Source organism: Prosopis cineraria, unplaced genomic scaffold (assembly GCF_029017545.1).
Source record: "Prosopis cineraria cultivar Desert tree isolate PC_DT_omini unplaced genomic scaffold, ASM2901754v1 PC3, whole genome shotgun sequence".
In the NCBI taxonomy this organism is placed as follows: Eukaryota; Viridiplantae; Streptophyta; class Magnoliopsida; order Fabales; family Fabaceae; genus Prosopis; species Prosopis cineraria.
In genome coordinates this window covers 24,555,320-24,567,973 of record NW_026555334.1, presented here as the reverse complement: position 1 = coordinate 24,567,973, position 12,654 = coordinate 24,555,320, and the positions used below count along the sequence as shown (strand labels likewise).

The 12,654-nt window shown below is 36.5% G+C and overlaps 1 protein-coding gene across 5 annotated transcripts in view; it reads left to right on the top strand.

Annotated features, from left to right (window-relative positions):
- Positions 1-11,587, top strand: part of LOC129306105 (exocyst complex component SEC10b) — a 54,534-nt gene extending 42,947 nt beyond the window's left edge. For 4 of the 5 annotated variants that reach the window (XM_054946466.1, XM_054946467.1, XM_054946468.1 and 1 more), the window contains exons 22-25: positions 10,143-10,201; positions 10,631-10,729; positions 10,815-10,898; positions 11,049-11,587. In XM_054946466.1, the coding sequence (XP_054802441.1) occupies positions 10,143-10,201; positions 10,631-10,729; positions 10,815-10,898; positions 11,049-11,127 (321 nt within the window). In that variant the 3' untranslated portion in view covers positions 11,128-11,587. Of the gene's footprint in view, positions 1-10,142; positions 10,202-10,630; positions 10,730-10,814; positions 10,899-11,048 lie in introns of those variants that run through there. The other variant, XR_008592131.1, reaches the window with a different exon arrangement.
- Positions 11,588-12,654: the final 1,067 nt, after the last annotated feature.

Sequence of the window (12,654 nt, the reverse complement as noted above, 5' to 3'; positions counted from 1 at the left end):
TTCATTTTAAATTTGTTTTTCTTTTGTTTTCTTTTTTTCGTAAATTTAATTGTTGTTGTTGTTGTATTTGGAGATCCATAACTAGCCCTAGGCTATTTTCACTAGTAGACATCTAGTAGAATTGCTATTGAGATTATATTTCCCTAGGCTTATTCATCAATTTTGGCTTCCTGAAGTGGTCTGGTATGGCATTTAGGCTGTCTTTGATATTTTTGGCTTAAGATTTTTAATGGAGTATGTTCTGAGAGATGCTAATGGCCAATTTCTTGCATTTTCTTCTTGTTCATCATCTGTTTTCAGTATAACCCTTGCCTTTCTTCATTGCATATCCTTATTTCCTTAATCCTTGTTTACCTTTATAATTCTAAGTCCTTTTCTTGTTATATGCCATAACCTTGTGCTGCTCTACTGAAAAGGGGGGAAGGGGGGGAGAATCATTTTCTTTTAAAATTTTGGTTGTTAGGTATTTTTTGGTGTTTGCTTTATTGCCAACTCTACATTGCATTTGCTCCCTTTCTCATCTCTGTTCTACATTAATTTGTACAGCCATTCATGATTTTTATAATAAGAAAAGTTTGTTGGACTAAAAATTCATCATTTTAAAATCATCACGGACAAAGTACCTAAAATATCCAATTCATCTGGAAAATCTTAAGGAAGGACAGAAGGTTGATAGAGTATGGACCTCATGCTCACTAGCACTAATGATCATTGTTCCTGATGATAGGTCCTGGAAGACACTATGAGATGGGAAGAACTTAGCAAAGCAATTAGAGTGTTTGGTTAATTGGCTAACAGGAAAAAAGTTAGAGGCTAGCTCAAGGACATGGAGCACTTGTTGTAATAAAATGGAGTTAGGGATGCGAATACTCTTTTATCAACCACGAGAGAGCCATTGGCTATTTACACTTTTAAAATTTCAGCACAAGTGTTTTAGTGAATAATTGATATGAGTTTGTCATTTGATTGGACACTTCTGAGCCAAAAATCTAAAAAGTTATTGAACTAGTGGTGTTTGAGACTTGTAGAAATTTGCCTTTCTGAGTTAGAGGCCTTAGGAATAGGTTTACAAAAGTGGCTTGTAGCCTGTACTACTTCCATGGTTTTATCAATTTGGTCCTAGTTTGATGTGCTGGATGAGGCATTTTCATTTCCCTCTCATAGTTTTTCAAATGAGCATTCAATAGCAGCTTGATATCACTGGAGTTCTTTTTGGGTTTCTAGTCAACTAATTTCTGATGAATCTCCTAGCAATTGTCTTTCATTTGTCTAGATTTCTTCCAATGTTCACAATAGGGTCTAGTCCCCTTTTAGTTTTTCACATTAAAACTTGTAGAGATGCATTATTATTAGGAATTATTTGTCTTGATTGTAACTCTCACAAGGTTTGGATTTTATTCTATTTGCTTCCTTGATTTCTTGGCCCTCATTTAATTGGCCAACTTGTACAATTTGTATGTATGTTACTCGATATTGTGATGAATTAGAAAAAGGAAGAGTTACTCCCTTCTGCATCCTAACGGTATCAAAACAAAGGAGGGAGATGTCCGATTCTTCTACCATGGAGTCAAACCCTTGGCCAAAGCAAGATCTATGATGCTTAACACCTATGCTTGAAGGATCCTCCGCGAATATGTCCATGCGATTTGTCTCTATTAGGCTTGAAGGCTTGACGATCCTAATCATGTCGAAGAAGCTCTCTAGCAAGAACTCTACATGGAATGGGCACAATCCATGATGCTTATGCTCGATGATTGAGAAAAACTAGCGTACATCATAGGTGAAACCTCTGTTCCTCCAAAGCCTCATGTGAACATGTTTAAAAAGTGGCAGTCCGAAAATGCCCTTAATCCTCATGGTTAGTCAATGCCATGGTATCAACCATAAAAAAATGTTTCTTGTTTCTTCCGTCCACTCATGATATTTGGGATGCTAGACAGGAAGCTTGCAGTGAAGGGAAAAATGTCTCAAATTTTTGAGGTTAAAACAAAATTGTGGTAATCAAGGCACTCAAAGTTTGAGTGAATATTATCACGAAAAAACTTATTTTGCGGTAGGAGTTAGATTTGATTAGTGAGGAGGATTGGAGTAGCTCAGACGATGCTGCAAAATATCAAAAGAAGGTTGAAAAAGAGCACTTGTTTGAACTCCTTATAGGTCTCAATCCTTTTTTTGATGATGTTGGAGGTCACATTTTAAGCTTAAACCCATTACCTACAGTTCATGAAGCATTTGCAATGCCAAGAAAGGAGGACTCAAGATGCAAGGTTATGTTAAAAGATGACCTTGCACCATGAACCAGTGCTTGCTATATGATCTAATTATAAGAAGACAAATAGCAAAGGTTGCCCTTTTGTGATCATTGTGAAAAGACAACTTCCATGAAGCCTCAGAATTGGAAATCAAAGAAAGGTAAATGATACATGGGCATTAGGAATAGTTAGGATAATTAGGCGACTTAGGGATAAAAGGGTAGTTTGGGCATTTAGTTGTATTCTCTATAAATAGGGTCTCTAGGTTGTAATGGATGATGTGAATGAAAATGCTCTCTATTTCTCTTCTACCTCAATCAAAGTTATTAGAGCCTCCTCTTTAGCCATGGATGAGCTGCCGAAGATTCAATCCTTTGATTGTATTGGTGAACTAGATTATCGCCTTGAGCTTCAGCAAGCCATTCTTGAATTTGCCAACACTCGTCTAGCCCAACACTCTTAGGTTATAGGGGAACTCAAGCAAGCAGCTTCCTGTCTTGCACAATCTATGCAAGCTATTGATGCTATGCTGTCATCAATGGTTGTCGGCAAGTCAATCTTCACAGCAGTAACAGAGTTGCCCTAGCTAAAGCAAGAGACCATAGTGAAGGAGTACCAGCGGAAGTTTGAAGCGTTCCTGCTGCACAAAGTTATTGAAATCTATTGCCTTCAGCATTTTCATCAATGACTCCAACTTGAGATCCAACGAATCATTCGATTGATCAATCCAAAAACCCTTGTTGATGCGATGTCTCTTGCTAATCTTCAATACAAATGTGGGTGGCAGAAGAAACATGACAATCAGGAAGATGAATATATTAAGAAGGAATTCAAGATTCACCAACAAGTAGCAGATGAGAAAGATGAAGATACGAACGAGCGAGTTGTCAAGAAGTTTGGTGTGAATTCAAAACTCACCCTTGATGTCTGCATCAAGATGGAGGATAAACTCTCGGAAATAGGGGATGTTGATACCTTGAAAGTGGAAGAAGTTAATATGAATGTTGTGGAAGACCAACAAAAGCAAGAGAAAGAACTAGCATGGAATGACAAACAAACTATGAAGATTGACAATGCGAAGGAAGCCATTGTTGTCAAGCCATTATAATTGAGACTTCTAAAGGTGAAAAACCCAATACCTATAGCTTTATCACACCAAATGATTAGCTAAGTAAGATCTTGGAAATGCTCATAGCATTACAATGTAATAAGCAGCCTCATAATCAGCCCACTGCCATAGTGGTTCAAAGTTGTAATTTCTTCAAAGCCCTAGTTATCATTGAAGGTCTAAGTTCTAAACCTTGTAGTATTGTTGATTCCGACGCCTCAGATCATATGATTGATAATGTGACACTAGTTTCAACTTTTACTTAATGTAAAGAAAACCTTACAATAAAGATTGTTGGTGCATCTAATTCTCATGTTGCTGGCATTAGAGGTATTAAAATTTTTGATACACATCATTGTAGAAGCATCCAGGATAGATGCTAGTTCCTCCCTCATTAGCACCTTACACCTTGTTTACTTAAGCAAATACCTCCATGGTTGATGAATGAGGACAATGGAAACAAATGAGCCTAATGCGCCATAGGTATGATCACATCTTCATTGAGAAACAATGTGCCCACACTTGAGAAATTGTTTGGGACTTTGGAGAAGAGGAGACATTGTTGGTGAAAGTTATTTCCATTGAAGAAACTTATTGCCATTGAAAAAGCCTCCCCATATACTTACATGTGTCATCGTGTGCATTTTAAGGCCAAATTTGGAGGTTGCACATGAGAGCCGTAGGCACTGCCATTCATTTGGGGTAAGCCGATCTAAGGATGCCATTCATTCCTGGGTGGGTGGTGACATCTAATAACCTCAATATTAATAGTCGAATACAGTCAATAGATATAAAAATCAATTTCTTCCCCCTTCCCTGGGGGAGGTTTACAAGTTACATATAAAACTCAAAAGTTCTAGAATTCAATTTAATATAACTTCAAATATCAATTATTATGGACTCATTTTGGTCTTGGAATCAAAGATAGTATGCAAAGGTAGATGTACCTGTGTTAGGCAAGCATCTTGCATTGATACATAAGAGACACATGTTACTTAGAACTGATGGCCTCTTCTCTACCTTATAGTTTGAAGATGACAACTACTTTTGTAATTGTAATTTCTACAATTTTTTTTTTGGCATAGAACACTCAGTATCTTATGCCATGTCAAGCTAGTAAGACTTTTAAAGAGGCCATGACTAATTTGGATGAAGCTAAAATGGGATCCTTTTAGAAGAAAGCTTTACCACCAACATTGTTGCATTCTTAGAGCTCAAGCTTAAGATGTCTTGTTAAGTTAGTACGACTCCTTTACCAATTGAACCAAATGTCCAGTTGTTTTTGAGTTCAATTTTACTATTAGAGTTTGTAATGGTTGATGTAGTGACTCCTAGTTGTATTGCATCCTAATATCATAAGAATCTATGTTTTCCTCTATCAATGTGGTAGCATAGCTGTTCCAATTATATCTTGATCTCATCTTCCTTACAATTCTTGGCTGCACATGAACTTGAAATATTAATTAATGACAACAAAGGGATGGCCTGATGCATGAAGCTCTTGCCATGCAAAGGGGTCAGGGAGGGTTGAACTCATTTTGGGTCTATTTCACATAACCTTGCCCTGCATTTTAGTGAGAGGCTGTCTTCAGGAGTCAAATACGTGACTATCAGCACCAAGTCTCACAGCAACTTTGCTGTTGCACCAGGCTCTCCTTCCATCATTCCCTAACAGTTATTTTTTACATGGAAAGAGGCTTTTTTTTTTTTTTTAGATATTCCATTCACTTCCACAAACTTAACCAAATTTGTGCCTTAGTTTTTGTCCCTACTCTTTATGAATGATGGTATTTTATCCTTATTTCTTAAATTCTCTCTTCAGTAGTTTTGTTAGATTTGTACCTGGCACTGCACTAGTTTTTGTGTTTGGCGAAGACACTCAAGTGGAGTAAAGTAGGATAATATTTTATTAGGCATACGATTAATGAGGTAAGTGACAGTAAGACTGGCATCTCCCCAGAAGTATTTAGGCACATTTGTGGTAAACAAAAGTAAGAAGGAAAATTGTGTAACAATGAGAAAATTTGGGGGAGGTACCGTATGGTTAAGAAGGAAATTAAGGGAGCTGTGAGTGAAGCTCATTCTGAAGCTTTTGAAGAATTTTATAAGAGTTTTGAGATAAAGAAAGGAAAACGAAACATTTATAAGATTGCTAAGAGTAGGGAAAGAAAATCAAGAAATCTAGAACAAGTAAGGTGTATAAAGGATGAGGAGGAAAAAATTAGTTACATATAATAAAATTAAAAACAGATGGGAGACTTACTTTTCCAAACTTTTCAATGGTGGAGAGGGTTCATCTAGTGACTTGGAGGATTTAATAACTCGTGAAGAAGAATAAAATTTGTCATTCTATTGAATAATACGTGATAAGGAGGTAAAGGAAGCTCTTAAGAAAATGGCAAATGGTAGAGCCAATGAACCTGATTGTATATCTATTGAAGTGTGGAAATGTTTAGGTTAAGAAGGGGTGAGATGGTTAACTAAGTTATTTAATGTGATTTTACGGTCCAAGAAAATGCCTGACGACTAGAAGAGAAGTACATTAATTCTTATTTATAAAAAAAAGGGGGGGGATGTTTAGAATTGTACTAACTATAGAGAGATTAAACTTATGAGCCACACAATAAAATTGTAGGAGAAAGTAATTGAGCATAGGTTGAGATTGGAGACAAGTATTTCTGAGAATCAATTTGGTTTTATGTCAGGTAGATCGACTACAGAGGCGATTTATCTACTAAGGGGATTAATGGAAAAGTATCGTTGTAAAGATAAAGATTTACACATGGTTTTTATTAATTTGGAAAAAGTTTATGACCGTATGCCAAGAGAAGTGCTTTGGAAAGCCTTAGAAAAGAAGAGAGTACGGATTGCTTATATTAAAGTCATACAAGATATGTAGGAGAGGGTAAAAACTAGTATAAGTACGTCTAATGGTCAAACAAAGGCCTTTCTTATAAAGATTGGACTACTTTAGGGATCATCTTTGATTCCTTATCTATTTAACTTAATCCTAAATGTTTTGATAGAACATATTCAAGGAGAAATTCTCAAATGTATGCTCTTTGCGGATGATATAGTTCTTATAGTAGAGACAAGAGAAGAGATTAATTGTAAACTTGAGTTATAATGGAAGACATTAGAGTAGAAAGGTTTTCGTCTGAGTAGGAGCAAGACAGAATATTTATATTGTAAATTTGTTAAGAGACTAGTTGACAGTAATTTGAAAGTGAAATTGGGAGATCAAATTATATCTCAAGTGGAAAAGTTTAGATATTTGGAAGCCATTATTCAAAATGATGGCGAAATCAGTGGAGATATTTCACATAGAATTCAAGTTGGGTGGTTTAATTGGAGAAGAGCTAAAGGAGTTATTTGCAAATGTAAGGTATATAATGAATTTAAAGGAAAGTTTTATCATACTGCTATTAGATTGGCTATGTTATATCGTAATGAATGCTGGGCTCGAGCGGGATATTTCACATAGGATTCAGATTGGGTAATTTAATTGGAGAAAAGCTAAAGGTGTTATTTGCAACCATAAGGTGTCTAATAAGCTTAAAGGAAAATTTTATTATACTGCAATCAGATCGGCTATATTATATAGTAGTGAATGCTGGGCTCCAATGAGATAGTAAGAGGATAAAATTGGAATAGCAGGGATGAGAATGTTATGATGGATGTGCGAACATACACGTAAAGATAAAATTCAAAATGGGCATGTACGCGAAAAAGTAAGGGTAGCACTTATTGAGAAAAAAAAAGTAGAAAATCATTTGAGATGGTTTGGATATGTATAAAGAAGACCATGAGAGGCACTAGGGAGAAGAGTGGAACATATAATTTTGAGCTCTGTTAAGAGAGGTAGAGGAAAGCCTAAGAGAACACTCTTGAAAGTTGTTGAACGAGTTCTTTTAATAATATTCCTAAAAGCTTGATAAATGATAGAGCACTATGACGTCTTGCAATCTATATAGCCAACCCCACCTAGTAGGATAGAGGCTTGTTGTTGTTATTGTTGTGGTAAACAAAAGTAAGTGTCTATTTTTTCGTCTAGCCACCCCATTTTGTTGAGGGCTATTAGCATAGGAAGTCTTATGAACGATTCCCTTTAAGAAAGTCATTCAATGATTTATTAACATACTCAGTGCTGTTATTAGTTTGGAGAATTTTAATAGATGTGTGAAATTGGTTCAATATCATGGTAAAGAATTTGATGAAAATAGATGTCACATCAAACTTTTCTTTCATTAGATATACCCAGCTCACACAAGTATGGTTGTCAATAAACGTGACAAACTACTTGGCATCGGTTCTATTAGGGACACGAGAAAGACCCCACACTATGAACGATAGAAAAAGGTTGAGAGAGCTTGTATTTAGAGCGCAAAAATGAAGATCGATGATGTTTGGCTAATTCACAAATATCACAATGAAAATTAGAAATTTTATTAGATGAAAAATGAGGAAACAAATGACTCAAGTATTAAACACTGGGATGATGCATTCTTTTAAGGTAGATGCAAGGTTGCAGTGGATACAAGACTAGAGATTACTCGCAGTTAACTCATCCAGGTAGTAAAGTTCATCACACTCCTCAGCACTCCCAATCATCTTCTCCGATGAGAGATCCTAAAAAATACAATGAGTGGAAGAAACATGAGCACTAAAATGAACTTGTTTAGTCAACTTGCTTATACACAACAAATTACAAGCAAGATAGGGGACATGAAGAGCAGAATCCAACTGAACGAATTCAAAGATAGTATACTGCCCTTTCTAGCTATAGTAGAAGAGGTGCTATTGGCTGTATCAATTTTCTCACGACCACTACATGGGACATATGATGTAAATAATGTAGAATCCACAATCATGTGATCAGAGGCCCCAAAATCAACAATTCATTTAGACTTAAAGGAGCAAACGTTGAACGTATAACGAGAATTACCTTTCTTAGCCACCAAAGCATTATGTGATGGAGAGGATGACTAGATGGATTGCAAGGATTGAAGCATTTCCATGAGCTTATTTAACTGGTCCTTATCAACAGCTTGTAAGGAACTAGGTTTGTCTTATGTAGACTTAGATGTAGCTTGGTAACCATGAGACTTACCTTTGCGAGGTTTCTAGTCATGGGGCTTCCTATAGAGATTCCAACACTTATCTTTTTAGTAGCTAGTCTTATTACAATGGTCACACACAATTTTTCCTTTTGCATCTTTTTGCCCCTGATCAGAATGCCTGCTTACTAAAGCAAAAGATTTAGATGAAGGAGGAACAGAAGAAGGGGTAGGTAACATCACCTTATGACTAGAAGCCTATGGGTGAACTTTGGCAAAAGCATCATGGGTTGATGGTAATGGGGAGCGAGCCGATATGTGACTCCAAACATCTAGTGAGTGATGAATGCCAACCAAGAACTGAAAAACCCGCTCATCTTCAATACGACGCTTATGCCTTACTGCATCGTTAGAACAAAACCATTCCTCTTCTATGTTAAGATCAATTTCTTGCCATATAGCAATTAGGTCTAACCAAAATTTTGTTACCTCCCATTCACCTTGTTTGATCTACCAACTTTGTGTCTTCAAATCATAAAGTTGGGCACCATCTTCACCATCTGAATATGACTCCTTAACTACTTCCTAGATATCTCGTGTCATTGGAAGAAACATAAAGGAGCGTCAAATTTGTGGTGTCATAGCGTTGATCAGCCATGAAGCTACCACAGAATTGTTAGTCTCCTACTTCACTATAGCCTTCGAGTTTGATGCATCTAGAGCTTTAGAGTGACCAGTGATTAAGCCTAGCTTGCCTTGTTATCCAATAGCAAGTCTGATTGCTTGGGCCCATTCATGATAGTTGCAACCATTGAATTTTTTTTTGAGATGAGAAGAGTAAAAGTCCCTTTGGCAGAACTCAACCCTTAGGGAGTTTCACCAAATGGATTAATGCTCAGTCTCTATGCCAGACTCAACACCCATAGTTGGAAGGTGTGGAATGCACGAGTCTTACCCTGGGTGTAATGTGATTTTGTTGATGGAAGCTGAAGAGAGGGAATCACATAGTGTGAGGAAAACGCTGACGCTGGCCACGCCAGAGGAGAACGTTCATTGAAGAGACACTGACATTGACATTGACCCTGCATTCTCATGCGACTCGTGACTCAAGGATGTCATGCTAGATGGAACGCTAACCATATCACTCTAGACTTGTCATGTGACTTTGGATTCTAACGTGTTGTGCGACAACATTCACTGAAGAGGATCACACTAGACGAATCGCTAACCAATGTGCAACTCTAGTCTCGTCATGCAACTTTGGACTCTGACGTGTTGTGTGATGCCGATCATGCTAGAGGAAGATACTCACGGACGAGTCGGGCTTCGTGGAATCAACACCTGGAAATCTCGACTAATTGAACTGGCTTTGATGCCATGTGTAAGTTTGAATCATGGAAAACTATATCTTATTCACAGATGCACAGTACATATATAGCTTACAAATAACAGCTATAAAGGAAACAAAATCAAATCAAGAATAAAATATTAACTCCCATAATCCCATCTACTTAAATCCCTATATTTAGGGAATAAATCTATCTAGTAAAATATATTAAATATTAGTTTGACTATTCTCACTGTTTTCCATCACGTTGTTAATCTAGAATACATTGTCATACAGTGAGGATTGAAATGGGGATGGTAGATGTTAACGGATTGGTGCATTAGTTGTGAATATAATATATTATCAAGTTCATAACATAGTAAGCTTTGTGATTTTAGGGAAACCGCTTGCACAAGATGCTGCTAAATCATTGGCAAAAGTTTACTTTTAATCCAAGGTAATTGGCTTAAATCTTACATCCCATAATTTTTTTAATTTGCTGAAATTGTTGTAGATGCTTTTCTGTCCCAGTTTTAATGCTGACAGTATTTTATGATCTCTATCTCCAGTACCAAATAGTTTGTGTTTCTAATTGTTGTTTGCTTCAATCACTTTGTGATACAACAATGGGTAGAATGTTATTTTAGTTAATATTTATTCATTATTTTGTGGAAGTATGTCTTTCTAGCATTGCTGAGCTTTGTATAGATTTGTATTACCTTATTTTTTATTTTTTTTTTTATTTTTGGTAATATGTGGCTTATCAGGATCAACCAATGGCCCCCTTGTGAGCTATATAAAAAGCTCACCTTTATTATTTGAGACATGAAACGTTTCACCATCCTTGCACCAAGGCTCTAAGTCACTCTGATTTAACTCTTTGCAGTGGTGGATTGCGTCTGAAGCGTGACATAACTGAATATGGAGAATTTGTACGTAGCTTCAACGCTCCATCTGTTGATGAGAAATTTGAATTGCTTGGGATGTAAGTTTCACAACTTCTGCGAAGATTTTCAAATTTAGTCTTTTCACCTCTTCGATGTGAATTTACTTGTTAACATTTCGTGTAGAATGGCCAATGTCTTCATCGTTGCTCCTGAAAGCCTTTCAAGTTTATTTGAGGGTACACCTAGCATTCGAAAAGATGCACAACGGTATAATACATCTGACTTTTATTAGTTATGCTGTATACAATTTACTGATTAATCTCTATATTAACTTCTTAATGTTTCTTTACTGTTCTTTTTCCTCCCTTTTAAAGATTGTGTGGCTCATGTTTGATGATAAATTTTTTGACTACTCAGATTTATCCAGCTTAGAGAGGATTATAAGAGCGCAAAACTTGCAGCCAAATTGAGTTCCTTGTGGCCAAGCTCTAGTTAACACAGCAATGGACATGCTGGTCTAGAAGATTCTGTAAAGCTTGGTGGTGTTTTATTTACCCTTTTCAAGGTTATGGTACTGACCCTCAAGTTGAATCAAGTTAGTCCTGTCAAAAAGCGAGGTTTCACAGATCGTTAGATAAGAATTACAGCCGAATTATTTAGAGTCTGGAGTTGCGCCATTCAATTTCTGCTTTTCATATTTGGAGATATAACTTGCAAGATCTATTAGATTTGCTATTCATTATTCATTTCTAGGTTCACTAGTTCGTTTTCATGATATTGCCGGAAAGGAAAAAAATTAACCTTTTTGTGTGCCATGTAAATTTAAATTGAGTGCATAAAACGCGTCGTCCTTGTATTTGTTGTGCCAAGTCGGCTGATGCCTAGGCAATGCTTTTGTTCATGTATAAAATTAATTTTATTGTGCTGCTTATGAAATGCCACATTTCTGTGTGCTATTCCCGTGTGCCATTGTGCAAGTTTTTCTCGTGTAACACTAAAGATTGAATTTAACCTGATAATGGAAATGACATTAATTTCGTATGATCTCATTGGCCTGGATTTATTTGGACTTTTTGGAGGGGGGATGGGAATAATCCTTCGATGTTTATTCATCCCAATGGGATGGAAATATACAACACATTACAATCTGGCGAATTGATTTGGAGGCTGAATGAACAAGCGATACAGGGAAGGAAATAGGAATTAAAGCAATAAATGTAAAAAATCTAATCTATCGAATTTAATTCTATTATTAAAAATTTATTATAGATCTAATATTTATAATATTATTATAATTAACTGCTTGATTTCCACATCCCTAAAATTGAATCATAGATGTTGACATATTATCTAACTTGATAACAAAGTACTTGAACTTATCTGAGTTAGCCCTTGGGTGAGAATATCTACGATTTGTTCTTTGGAAAGGATTCAAGCAAAGACAAATTATACCATCATCTATATTCTCTTTTACGAAGTACCCATCAATTTCAACGTGCTTAGTTATATTTTGTTAAATAGGGTTGTGTGGAATGTTGACTGCAGCTATGTCGTTAGAGTAAAGATTGATAGATAATTTCACACTCTTTTTTAACTCTTCAAGCACTAGCTTTTTCACAACTTCACAAATCTCACCCATGTTTAATGGCCTGTCTGGTGGGAGGGAATTGGAGGGTAAGTGGAAGTGGAACCCAAATTTTGGGCCATTTGGTTGGCATGAAAAGACTTCTCAGAGAACTGGGTTCCACAAAAAATGATTGAACCGGTTCCACACTTGGACCTTAGAATTCCAAAACTTGACCGTTTTGCCCTTTCACCTTCTCTCCTTGAAGTAACCAATGGCCTCAGCAGCCATGCTTGACGGCGACAACTTTTATTGAAGAAAACATGTTCCAACTCAGAGCTTCAACAGCAAGGATGAAAAACACATTAAGCGACCAACAATGGCGATTTCCCCAGCAACAGCATTCCTCCACCAGCCATAAAAGTCCTCGCTCTCCCTATAATTTTCCTCGTCCTTTAA